The 15,327-nt window shown below is 38.2% G+C and overlaps 1 protein-coding gene across 4 annotated transcripts in view; it reads right to left on the bottom strand.

The window, feature by feature from the left end:
- Positions 1–15,327, bottom strand: part of arid4b (AT-rich interaction domain 4B) — a 238,767-nt gene that overhangs the window by 157,005 nt on the left and 66,435 nt on the right. For all 4 annotated transcript variants that reach the window (XM_055935867.1, XM_055935783.1, XM_055935955.1 and 1 more), the window contains exons 4-5: positions 15,235–15,300; positions 14,967–15,057 (exon numbers count right to left, since the gene is read on the bottom strand). In XM_055935867.1, coding sequence (XP_055791842.1) covers positions 14,967–15,057; positions 15,235–15,300 — 157 coding nt within the window. The remainder of the gene's footprint in view (positions 1–14,966; positions 15,058–15,234; positions 15,301–15,327) is intronic.

Here is a 15,327-nt window from a genome sequence, read left to right as displayed (position 1 = left end):
GAGTCTCTGGCCCCTCCCAGTTAGAGGGAGTGATGAGCTCTACAGCAGAGTCTCTGGCCCCTCCCAGTTAGAGGGAGTGACGAGCTCTACAGCAGAGTCTCTGGCCCCTCCCAGTTAGAGGGAGTGATGAGCTCTACAGCAGAGTCTCTGGCCCCTCCCAGTTAGAGGGAGTGACGAGCTCTACAGCAGAGTCTCTGGCCCCTCCCAGTTAGAGGGAGTGACGAGCTCTACAGCAGAGTCTCAGCACTCAATCGCTGGTTGAAAACTGTTTTCTGCCCCTTCCAAAAGATAGAATTTGTAGATAATTGGCCCTCTTTCTGGGACTCACCCACAAACAGGACCAAGCCTGGCCTGTTGAGGAGTGACGGACTCCATCCTAGCTGGAGGGGTGCTCTCATCTTATCTACCAACATAGACAGGGCTCTAACTCCCTTAGCTCCAAAATTAAATAGGGTGCAGGCCAGGCAGCAGGCTGTTAGCCAACCTGCCAGCTTAGTGGAGTCTGCCAATAGCACAGTCAGTGTAGTCAGCTCAGCCATCCCCATTGAGACCGTGTCTGTGCCTCGACCTAGGTTGGACAAAACTAAACATGGCGGTGTTCGCCTTAGCAATCTCACTGGAATAAAGACCTCCTCCATTCCTGCCATCGTTGAAAGAGATCGTGATATCTCACATCTCAGAATAGGAGACTACTTAATGTTAAATCCCTCAGTTTCAAGGTAGTTATAGTCAATGAACTAATCACTGATCACAACCTTCATGTGATTGGCCGAAACATGGCTGAAGGTTGACACTGTGTTAAATGACGCCTCTCCTCCTGGTTACATTAGTGACCGGGTTCCAACAGTATACATATCCGGGTTCCATCGCCGCAGGCAAAACAGTTGAAACTGGAGCAAGCAGCACGACCAGGTGGACTCCTGTCTTATCTGGAGTCCTGTGTGAATTTATGTACGCTTCCTCTAATTCTCGCTCGCTCTCGCCCTCCCGGAGGACCTGAGCCCTAGGACCATGCCTCAGGACTACCTGGCCTGATAACTCCAGGCTGTTCCCAATCCACCTGGTCGTGCTGCTGCTCCAGTTTCAACTGTTCTGCCTGCGGGTATGGAACCCTGACCTGTTCACCGGACGTGCTTCCTTGTCTCGGACCTGTGGTTTCGACTCTCCCGCTCTCTCTCTCTACCGCACCTGCTGTCTCGGCCTCTGAATGATCGGCTATGGAAAGCCAACTGACATTTACTCCTGAGGTGCTGACCTGTTGCACCCACTGCAACCACTGTGATTATTATTATGATGAACCTGCTGGTCATCTATGAATGTTTGAACATCTTGAAGAACAATCTGGACTTAATAGCCTGTTAAAAATCTCCACCTGACACAGCCAGAAGAGGACTGGCCACCCCTCAGAGCCTGGTTCCTCTCTAGGTTTCTTCCTAGGTTTTGGCCTTTCTAGGGAGTTTTTCCTAGCCACCGTGCTTCTACACCTGCATTGCTTGCTGTTTGAGGTTTTAGGCTGGGTTTCTGTACCAGCACTTTGTGACATCTGATGTAAAAAGGACTTATAAATACATTTGATTGATAATAAAGAGTAGCAGTAGTGTATGTGATGAATCAAAAGAGGGCAAATGCAGACAGTCCGGTTAGCTACAAAAATATTAAACGTAACATGTAAAGTATTGCTCATGAGCTGAAATAAAATATCCTCTAAATGTTGCATATACACAAAAAAGCATATTTATGTCTAATTGTTTTGCAGCACAAATAGTGACCATTTCTCCTTTGACAAGATAATCCATCCACCTGACAGATGTGACATATATTGCTGGTCCTCAACACAAGGGTGCTAACTCAGCCCTCTCCTGTACTCCCTGTTCACCCACGACTGCGTGGCCATGCACGCCTCCAACTCAACCATCAAGTTTGCAGACGACACTACAGTGGTAGGCTTGATTACCAACAACGACGACACGGCCTACAGGGAGGAGGTGAGGGCCCTCGGAGTGTGGTGTCAGGAAAATAACCTCGCACTCAACGTCAACAAAACAAAGGAGATGATGGTGGACTTCAGGAAACAGCAGAGGGAGCACCCCCCTATTCCACATCGACGGGACAGCAGTGGAGAAGGTAGAAAGCTTTAAGTTCCTCGGCGTACACATCACGGACAAACTGAAATGGTCCACCCACACAGACAGCGTGGTGAAGAAGAAGCAACAGTGTCTCTTGAACCTGAAGAAATTTGGCTTGTCACCTAAAACCCTCACAAACCTTTACAGATGCACAATTGAGAGCATCCTGTCAAGCTTTATCACCGCATGGTACGGCAACTGCTCCACCCGCAACCACAGGACTCTAAAGAGGGTGGTGCGGTCTGCCCAACGCATCAGCAGGGGCACACTGCCTGCCCTACAGCACCCGATGTCACAGGAAGGCCAAAAATATCATCAAGGACATCAACCACCCGAGCCACTGCCTGTTCACCCCGCTATCATCCAGAAGGCGAGGTCAGTACAGGGGCATCAAAGCTGGGACCGAAAGACTGAAAAACAGCTTCTATCTCAAGGCCATCAGACTGTTAAATAGCCATCACTGGCTGGCTAACACCCGGTTACTCAACCCTGCACCTTAGAGGCTGCTGCCCCATAGAGAGTCCATTCAGGAAGTATTCAGACCCCTCGACTTTTTCTCCATTTTGATATGTTTCAGTCCGATTCTAAAATGGATTACATATTTTTTTCCCCCCTCAATCATCAATCTACATACAATACTCCATAATGACAAAGCGAAAACAGGTTTTTAGAAATTTTTGCATAATTACATCAGTATTCAGAACTTTTGCTATGAGACTCTAAATTGAGGTCAGGTGCATCCTGTTTCCATTGATCATCCCTGAGATGTTTCTACAACTTGATTTGAGTCCACTTGTGGTAAATTCAATTGATTGGACATGATTTGGAAAGGCACATGCCTGTCTATATAAGGTCCCACAGTTGACAGTGTATGTACACCCGCAGTAACAACTGCTAAATATGTGTAGGTGACCAATTAGATGTGATTTTAAATCAATTGAATTTACCACAGGTGGACTCACAATCAAGTTGTAGAAACATCTCAGGGAGGATCAATGGAAACAGGATGCACCTGAGCTCAATTTCGAGTCTCATAATAGAAGGGTATGAATACTTATGTAAATACATTTATTTATTTAGCAACAAATTGTAAATACCTGTTTTCGCTTTGTCATTATGAGGTATGTAGATTGATGAGGATTTTTTATTTATTTAATCAATTTTAGAAATAAGGCTGTAATGTAACAAAATGTGGAAAAAGTCAAGGGGTCTGAATACTTTCCGAAGACACTGTATGTATATGTTGAGTCGGTGTGTGTACAGACTCAGAGACCCTCTCTGTGTATATAGTGATACACAGAACCAACCAGTGCTCACCAACAGTATATATAGTGATAGAACCAAACAGTGCTCACCAACAGTATATATAGTGATAGAACCAAACAGTATATATAGTGATAGAACCAAACAGTGCTCACCAACAGTATATATAGTGATAGAACCAACCAGAGCTCACCAACAGTATATATAGTGATAGAACCAAACAGTATATATAGTGATAGAACCAAACAGTATATATAGTGATAGAACCAAACAGTGCTCACCAACAGTATATATAGTGATAGAACCAAACAGTGCTCACCAACAGTATATATAGTGATAGAACCAAACAGTATATATAGTGATAGAACCAGACAGTGCTCACCAACAGTATATATAGTGATAGAACCAGACAGTGCTCACCAACAGTATATATAGTGATAGAACCAGACAGTGCTCACCAACAGTATATATAGTGATAGAACCAGACAGTGCTCACCAACAGTATATATAGTGATAGAACCAGACAGTGCTCACCAACAGTATATATAGTGATAGAACCAGACAGTGCTCACTAACAGTATATATAGTGATAGAACCAAACAGTGCTCACCAACAGTATATATAGTGATAGAACCAGACAGTGCTCACCAACAGTATATATAGTGATAGAACCAAACAGTGCTCACCAACAGTATATATAGTGATAGAACCAAACAGTGCTCACCAACAGTATATATAGTGATAGAACCAAACAGTGCTCACCAACAGTATATATAGTGATAGAACCAAACAGTATATATAGTGATAGAACCAAACAGTGCTCACCAACAGTATATATAGTGATAGAACCAAACAGTATATATAGTGATAGAACCAAACAGTGCTCACCAACAGTATATATAGTGATAGAACCAACCAGAGCTCACCAACAGTATATATAGTGATAGAACCAAACAGTATATATAGTGATAGAACCAAACAGTATATATAGTGATAGAACCAAACAGTGCTCACCAACAGTATATATAGTGATAGAACCAAACAGTGCTCACCAACAGTATATATAGTGATAGAACCAGACAGTGCTCACCAACAGTATATATAGTGATAGAACCAAACAGTGCTCACCAACAGTATATATAGTGATAGAACCAAACAGTGCTCACCAACAGTATATATAGTGATAGAACCAAACAGTATATATAGTGATAGAACCAGACAGTGCTCACCAACAGTATATATAGTGATAGAACCAGACAGTGCTCACCAACAGTATATATAGTGATAGAACCAGACAGTGCTCAACAACAGTATATATAGTGATAGAACCAGACAGTGCTCACCAACAGTATATATAGTGATAGAACCAGACAGTGCTCACCAACAGTATATATAGTGATAGAACCAAACAGTGCTCACCAACAGTATATATAGTGATAGAACCAAACAGTGCTCACCAACAGTATATATAGTGATAGAACCAAACAGTGCTCACCAACAGTATATATAGTGATAGAACCAAACAGTGCTCACCAACAGTATATATAGTGATAGAACCAAACAGTATATATAGTGATAGAACCAAACAGTATATATAGTGATAGAACCAACCAGTGCTCACCAACAGTATATATAGTGATAGAACCAAACAGTATATATAGTGATAGAACCAGACAGTGCTCACCAACAGTATATATAGTGATAGAACCAAACAGTATATATAGTGATAGAACCAAACAGTATATATAGTGATAGAACCAAACAGTGCTCACCAACAGTATATATAGTGATAGAACCAAACAGTGCTCACCAACAGTATATATAGTGATAGAACCAAACAGTGCTCACCAACAGTATATATAGTGATAGAACCAACCAGTGCTCACCAACAGTATATATAGTGATAGAACCAAACAGTATATATAGTGATAGAACCAGACAGTGCTCACCAACAGTATATATAGTGATAGAACCAAACAGTATATATAGTGATAGAACCAAACAGTATATATAGTGATAGAACCAAACAGTATATATAGTGATAGAACCAAACAGTATATATAGTGATAGAACCAAACAGTGCTCACCAACAGTATATATAGTGATAGAACCAAACAGTGCTCACCAACAGTATATAGTGATAGAACCAAACAGTGCTCACCAACAGTATATAGTGATAGAACCAAACAGTATATATAGTGATAGAACCAAACAGTGCTCACCAACAGTATATAGTGATAGAACCAAACAGTATATATAGTGATAGAACCAAACAGTGCTCACCAACAGTGTATATAGTGATAGAACCAAACAGTATATATAGTGATAGAACCAGACAGTGCTCACCAACAGTATATATAGTGATAGAACCAAACAGTGCTCACCAACAGTATATATAGTGATAGAACCAAACAGTATATATAGTGATAGAACCAAACAGTGCTCACCAACAGTATATATAGTAATAGAACCAAACGGTATATATATAGTGATAGAACCAAACAGTATATATAGTGATAGAACCAAACAGTGCTCACCAACAGTATATATAGTGATAGAACCAAACAGTGCTCACCAACAGTATATATAGTAATAGAACCAAACGGTATTTATATAGTGATAGAACCAAACAGTGTATATAGTGATAGAACCAGACAGTGCTCACCAACAGTATATATAGTAATAGAACCAAACGGTATATATATAGTGATAGAACCAAACAGTGCTCACCAACAGTATATATAGTGATAGAACCAAACAGTATATATAGTGATAGAACCAAACAGTGCTCACCAACAGTATATAGTGATAGAACCTAACAGTGCTCACCAACAGTATATATAGTGATAGAACCAAACAGTATATATAGTGATAGAACCAGACAGTGCTCACCAACAGTATATATAGTAATAGAACCAAACGGTATATATATAGTGATAGAACCAAACAGTGCTCACCAACAGTATATATAGTGATAGAACCAAACAGTATATATAATGATAGAACCAAACAGTGCTCACCAACAGTATATAGTGATAGAACCAAACAGTGCTCACCAACAGTATATATAGTGATAGAACCAAACAGTGCTCACCAACAGTATATATAGTGATAGAACCAAACAGTGCTCACCAACAGTATATATAGTGATAGAACCAAACAGTATATATAGTGATAGAACCAAACAGTATATATAGTGATAGAACCAAACAGTGCTCACCAACGGTATATATAGTGATAGAACCAAACAGTGCTCACCAACAGTATATATAGTGATAGAACCAAACAGTATATATAGTGATAGAACCAAACAGTGCTCACCAACAGTATATATAGTGATAGAACCAAACAGTGCTCACCAACAGTATATATAGTGATAGAACCAAACAGTATATATAGTGATAGAACCAAACAGTATATATAGTGATAGAACCAAACAGTATATATAGTGATAGAACCAAACAGTATATATAGTGATAGAACCAAACAGTGCTCACCAACAGTATATATAGTGATAGAACCAAACAGTATATATAGTGATAGAACCAAACAGTGTATATAGTGATAGAACCAAACAGTGCTCACCAACAGTATATATAGTGATAGAACCAAACAGTGCTCACCAACAGTATATATAGTGATAGAACCAAACAGTGCTCACCAACAGTATATATAGTGATAGAACCAAACAGTGCTCACCAACAGTATATATAGTGATAGAACCAAACAGTATATATAGTGATAGAACCAGACAGTGCTCACCAACAGTATATATAGTGATAGAACCAAACAGTGCTCACCAACAGTATATATAGTGATAGAACCTAACAGTGCTCACCAACAGAATATATAGTGATAGAACCAAACAGTATATATAGTGATAGAACCAGACAGTGCTCACCAACAGTATATATAGTGATAGAACCAAACAGTGCTCACCAACAGTATATATAGTGATAGAACCAGACAGTATATATAGTGATAGAACCAGACAGTGCTCACCAACAGTATATATAGTGATAGAACCAAACAGTGCTCACCAACAGTATATATAGTGATAGAACCAAACAGTGCTCACCAACAGTATATATAGTGATAGAACCAAACAGTATATATAGTGATAGAACCTAACAGTGCTCACCAACAGTATATATAGTGATAGAACCAAACAGTGCTCAACAACAGTATATATAGTGATAGAACCAAACAGTATATATAGTGATAGAACCAAACAGTGTATATAGTGATAGAACCAAACAGTGCTCACCAACAGTATATAGTGATAGAACCAAACAGTATATATAGTGATAGAACCAAACAGTATATATAGTGATAGAACCAAACAGTATATATAGTGATAGAACCAAACAGTATATATAGTGATAGAACCAAACAGTATATATAGTGATAGAACCAAACAGTGTATATAGTGATAGAACCAAACAGTGCTCACCAACAGTATATATAGTGATAGAACCAAACAGTGCTCACCAACAGTGTATATAGTGATAGAACCAAACAGTATATATAGTGATAGAACCAAACAGTATATATAGTGATAGAACCAAACAGCGCTCACCAACAGTATATATAGTGATAGAACCAAACAGTGCTCACCAACAGTATATATAGTGATAGAACCAAACAGTATATATAGTGATAGAACCAAACAGTGCTCACCAACAGTATATATAGTGATAGAACCAAACAGTGCTCACCAACAGTATATATAGTGATAGAACCAAACAGTGCTCACCAACAGTATATATAGTAATAGAACCAAACGGTATATATATAGTGATAGAACCAAACAGTATATATAGTGATAGAACCAAACAGTGCTCACCAACAGTATATATAGTGATAGAACCAAACAGTGCTCACCAACAGTATATATAGTAATAGAACCAAACGGTATATATATAGTGATAGAACCAAACAGTATATATAGTGATAGAACCAAACAGTGCTCACCAACAGTGTATATAGTGATAGAACCAAACAGTGCTCACCAACAGTATATATAGTAATAAAACCAAACAGTATATATATAGTGATAGAACCAAACAGTGCTCACCAACAGTATATATAGTGATAGAACCAAACAGTATATATAGTGATAGAACCAAACAGTGCTCACCAACATTATATATAGTGATAGAACCAAACAGTGCTCACCAACAGTATATATAGTGATAGAACCAAACAGTGCTCACCAACAGTATATATAGTGATAGAACCAAACAGTATATATAGTGATAGAACCAAACAGTATATATAGTGATAGAACCAAACAGTGCTCACCAACAGTATATATAGTGATAGAACCAAACAGTATATATAGTGATAGAACCAAACAGTGCTCACCAACAGTATATATAGTGATAGAACCAAACAGTGCTCACCAACAGTATATATAGTGATAGAACCAAACAGTATATATGGTGATAGAACCTAACAGTGCTCACCAACAGTATATATAGTGATAGAACCAAACAGTATATATAGTGATAGAACCAAACAGTGCTCACCAACAGTATATATAGTGATAGAACCAAACAGTGCTCACCAACAGTATATATAGTGATAGAACCAAACAGTATATATAGTGATAGAACCAAACAGTATATATAGTGATAGAACCAAACAGTGCTCACCAACAGTATATATAGTGATAGAACCAAACAGTGCTCACCAACAGTATATATAGTGATAGAACCTAACAGTGCTCACCAACAGTATATATAGTGATAGAACCAAACAGTGCTCACCAACAGTATATATAGTGATAGAACCTAACAGTGCTCACCAACAGTATATATAGTGATAGCACCAAACAGTGCTCAACAACAGTATATATAGTGATAGAACCAAACAGTGCTCACCAACAGTATATATAGTGATAGAACCAAACAGTGCTCACCAACAGTATATATAGTGATATAACCAAACAGTGCTCACCAACAGTATATATAGTGATAGAACCAAACAGTGCTCACCAACAGTATATATAGTGATAGAACCAAACAGTGCTCAACAACAGTATATATAGTGATAGAACCAAACAGTGCTCACCAACAGTATATATAGTGATAGAACCAAACAGTATATATAGTGATAGAACCAAACAGTGCTCACCAACAGTATATATAGTGATAGAACCAAACAGTGCTCACCAACAGTATATATAGTGATAGAACCAAACAGAGCTCACCAACAGTATATATAGTGATAGAACCAAACAGTATATATAGTGATAGAACCAAACAGTATATATAGTGATAGAACCAAACAGTGCTCACCAACAGTATATATAGTGATAGAACCAAACAGTGCTCACCAACAGTATATATATAGTGATAGAACCAAACAGTATATATAGTGATAGAACCAAACAGTGCTCACCAACAGTATATATAGTGATAGAACCAGACAGTGCTCACCAACAGTATATATAGTGATAGAACCAAACAGTATATATAGTGATAGAACCAGACAGTGCTCACCAACAGTATATATAGTGATAGAACCAAACAGTGCTCACCAACAGTATATATAGTGATAGAACCAAACAGTGCTCACCAACAGTATATATAGTGATAGAACCAAACAGTGCTCACCAACAGTATATATAGTGATAGAACCAAACAGTGCTCACCAACAGTATATATAGTGATAGAACCAAACAGTGCTCACCAACAGTATATATAGTGATAGAACCAAACAGTGCTCACCAACAGTATATATAGTAATAGAACCAAACGGTATATATATAGTGATAGAACCAAACAGTATATATAGTGATAGAACCAAACAGTGCTCACCAACAGTGTATATAGTGATAGAACCAAACAGTGCTCACTAACAGTATATATAGTAATAAAACCAAACGGTATATATATAGTGATAGAACCAAACAGTGCTCACCAACAGTATATATAGTGATAGAACCAAACAGTATATATAGTGATAGAACCAAACAGTATATATAGTGATAGAACCAAACAGTGCTCACCAACAGTATATATAGTGATAGAACCAAACAGTGCTCACCAACAGTATATATAGTGATAGAACCAAACAGTATATATAGTGATAGAACCAAACAGTATATATAGTGATAGAACCAAACAGTGCTCACCAACAGTATATATAGTGATAGAACCAAACAGTGCTCACCAACAGTATATATAGTGATAGAACCTAACAGTGCTCACCAACAGTATATATAGTGATAGAACCAAACAGTGCTCACCAACAGTATATATAGTGATAGAACCTAACAGTGCTCACCAACAGTATATATAGTGATAGCACCAAACAGTGCTCAACAACAGTATATATAGTGATAGAACCAAACAGTGCTCACCAACAGTATATATAGTGATAGAACCAAACAGTGCTCACCAACAGTATATATAGTGATAGAACCAAACAGTGCTCACCAACAGTATATATAGTGATAGAACCAAACAGTGCTCACCAACAGTATATATAGTGATAGAACCAAACAGTGCTCAACAACAGTATATATAGTGATAGAACCAAACAGTGCTCACCAACAGTATATATAGTGATAGAACCAAACAGTATATATAGTGATAGAACCAAACAGTGCTCACCAACAGTATATATAGTGATAGAACCAAACAGTGCTCACCAACAGTATATATAGTGATAGAACCAAACAGAGCTCACCAACAGTATATATAGTGATAGAACCAAACAGTATATATAGTGATAGAACCAAACAGTATATATAGTGATAGAACCAAACAGTGCTCACCAACAGTATATATAGTGATAGAACCAAACAGTGCTCACCAACAGTATATATATAGTGATAGAACCAAACAGTATATATAGTGATAGAACCAAACAGTGCTCACCAACAGTATATATAGTGATAGAACCAGACAGTGCTCACCAACAGTATATATAGTGATAGAACCAAACAGTATATATAGTGATAGAACCAGACAGTGCTCACCAACAGTATATATAGTGATAGAACCAAACAGTGCTCACCAACAGTATATATAGTGATAGAACCAAACAGTGCTCACCAACAGTATATATAGTGATAGAACCAAACAGTGCTCACCAACAGTATATATAGTGATAGAACCAAACAGTGCTCACCAACAGTATATATAGTGATAGAACCAAACAGTGCTCACCAACAGTATATATAGTGATAGAACCAAACAGTGCTCACCAACAGTATATATAGTAATAGAACCAAACGGTATATATATAGTGATAGAACCAAACAGTATATATAGTGATAGAACCAAACAGTGCTCACCAACAGTGTATATAGTGATAGAACCAAACAGTGCTCACTAACAGTATATATAGTAATAAAACCAAACGGTATATATATAGTGATAGAACCAAACAGTGCTCACCAACAGTATATATAGTGATAGAACCAAACAGTATATATAGTGATAGAACCAAACAGTGCTCACCAACATTATATATAGTGATAGAACCAAACAGTGCTCACCAACAGTATATATAGTGATAGAACCAAACAGTGCTCACCAACAGTATATATAGTGATAGAACCAAACAGTATATATAGTGATAGAACCAAACAGTATATATAGTGATAGAACCAAACAGTGCTCACCAACAGTATATATAGTGATAGAACCAAACAGTATATATAGTGATAGAACCAAACAGTGCTCACCAACAGTATATATAGTGATAGAACCAAACAGTGCTCACCAACAGTATATATAGTGATAGAACCAAACAGTGCTCACCAACAGTGTATATAGTGATAGAACCAAACAGTGCTCACCAACAGTATATATAGTGATAGAACAAAACAGTGCTCACCAACAGTGTATATAGTGATAGAACCAAACAGTGCTCACCAACAGTATATATAGTGATAGAACCAAACAGTGCTCACCAACAGTATATATATTGATTGAACCAAACAGTGCTCACCAACAGTATATATAGTGATAGAACCAGACAGTGCTCACAAACAGTATATATAGTGATAGAACCAAACAGTTCTCACCAACAGTGTATATAGTGATAGAACCAAACAGTGCTCACCAACAGTATATATAGTGATAGAACCAAACAGTATATATAGTGATAGAACCAAACAGTGCTCACCAACAGTATATATAGTGATAGAACCAAACAGTATATATAGTGATAGAACCAAACAGTGCTCACCAACAGTATATATAGTGATAGAACCAAACAGTGCTCACCAACAGTATATATAGTGATAGAACCAAACAGTGCTCACCAACAGTATATATAGTGATAGAACCAAACAGTGCTCACCAACAGTATATATAGTGATAGAACCAAACAGTGCTCACCAACAGTATATATAGTGATAGAACCAGACAGTGCTCACCAACAGTATATATAGTGATAGAACCAAACAGTATATATAGTGATAGAACCAAACAGTGCTCACCAACAGTATATATAGTGATAGAACCAAACAGTGCTCACCAACAGTATATATAGTGATAGAACCAAACAGTATATATAGTGATAGAACCAAACAGTGCTCACTAACAGTATATATAGTGATAGAACCAAACAGTATATATAGTGATAGAACCAGACAGTGCTCACCAACAGTATATATAGTGATAGAACCAAACAGTGCTCAACAACAGTATATAGTGATAGAACCAAACAGTGCTCACTAACAGTATATATAGTGATAGAACCAAACAGTGCTCACCAACAGTATATATAGTGATAGAACCAAACAGTATATATAGTGATAGAACCAAACAGTGCTCACTAACAGTATATATAGTGATAGAACCAAACAGTGCTCACCAACAGTATATATAGTGATAGAACCTAACAGTGCTCACCAACAGTATATATAGTGATAGAACCAAACAGTGCTCACCAACAGTATATATAGTGATAGAACCAAACAGTGCTCACCAACAGTATATATAGTGATAGAACCAAACAGTATATATAGTGATAGAACCAAACAGTGCTCACCAACAGTATATATAGTGATAGAACCAAACAGTGCTCACCAACAGTATATATAGTGATAGAACCAAACAGTGCTCACCAACAGTATATATAGTGATAGAACCAAACAGTATATATAGTGATAGAACCAAACAGTGCTCACCAACAGTATATATAGTGATAGAACCAAACAGTGCTCACCAACAGTATATATAGTGATAGAACCAAACAGTATATATAGTGATAGAACCAAACAGTGCTCACTAACAGTATATATAGTGATAGAACCAAACAGTATATATAGTGATAGAACCAAACAGTGCTCACCAACAGTATATATACTGATAGAACCAAACAGTGCTCACCAACAGTATATATAGTGATAGAACCAAACAGTGCTCACCAACAGTATATAGTGATAGAACCAAACAGTGCTCACTAACAGTATATATAGTGATAGAACCAAACAGTGCTCACCAACAGTATATATAGTGATAGAACCAAACAGTATATATAGTGATAGAACCAAACAGTGCTCACTAACAGTATATATAGTGATAGAACCAAACAGTGCTCACCAACAGTATATATAGTGATAGAACCTAACAGTGCTCACCAACAGTATATATAGTGATAGAACCAAACAGTGCTCACCAACAGTATATATAGTGATAGAACCAAACAGTGCTCACCAACAGTATATATAGTGATAGAACCAAACAGTATATATAGTGATAGAACCAAACAGTGCTCACCAACAGTATATATAGTGACAGACTTGACTCACCAACAGTATATATCGTGACAGCCTTGACTCACCAACAGTATATATCGTGACAGACTTGACTCACCAACAGTATATATCGTGACAGACTTGACTCACCAACAGTGTATATAGTGACAGACTTGACTCACCAACAGTATATATCGTGACAGACTTGACTCACCAACAGTATATATCGTGACAGACTTGACTCACCAACAGTGTATATCGTGACAGACTTGACTCACCAACAGTATATATAGTGACAGACTTGACTCACCAACAGTGTATATCGTGACAGACTTGACTCACCAACAGTGTATATAGTGACAGACTTGACTCACCAACAGTGTATATAGTGACAGACTTGACTCACCAACAGTGTATATCGTGACAGACTTGACTCACCAACAGTATATATCGTGACAGACTTGACTCACCAACAGTGTATATCATGACAGACTTGACTCACCAACAGTGTATATAGTGACAGCCTTGACTCACCAACAGTATATATCGTGACAGACTTGACTCACCAACAGTGTATATAGTGACAACCTTGACTCACCAACAGTGTATATCGTGACAGACTTGACTCACCAACAGTATATATAGTGACAGACTTGACTCACCAACAGTGTATATCGTGACAGACTTGACTCACCAACAGTGTATATCGTGACAGACTTGACTCACCAACAGTGTATATCGTGACAGACTTGACTCACCAACAGTGTATATCGTGACAGACTTGACTCACCAACAGTGTATATCGTGACAGACTTGACTCACCAACAGTGTATATCGTGACAGACTTGACTCACCAACAGTGTATATCGTGCAGTCAGTCAGCTTGTTGATGGAAGCTTGCTGGTACACTCCGTCGGGGTTCTTCACCTCCACTACAGCACCAACCTGACAGAACCGACATACTACGGTTAACATTCAACACTGGCTGCCTGACAGACATGTATCTGGCTACGGTGACTAAGTCCCGATCACTTCATGTAGACATGAAAAGATACATTTAATAAAACGAAGAGTTTATAAGACAACGGTAGTGGCCTGAGGCTGGGCTGGCCGGTTTTGTACCTTCAGAGGGCCTTGGATGCTGTCATCATGGACCTCTGCTGTGGTCAGGTCCGGTTTAAAGGTCACCTGAAGAGGAAGAAGGGGGGGGGGGGA

Source organism: Salvelinus fontinalis, chromosome 1 (genome assembly GCF_029448725.1).
Source record: "Salvelinus fontinalis isolate EN_2023a chromosome 1, ASM2944872v1, whole genome shotgun sequence".
Taxonomy (NCBI): Eukaryota; Metazoa; Chordata; class Actinopteri; order Salmoniformes; family Salmonidae; genus Salvelinus; species Salvelinus fontinalis.
This window is presented reverse-complemented; position numbering and strand designations above follow the sequence as displayed.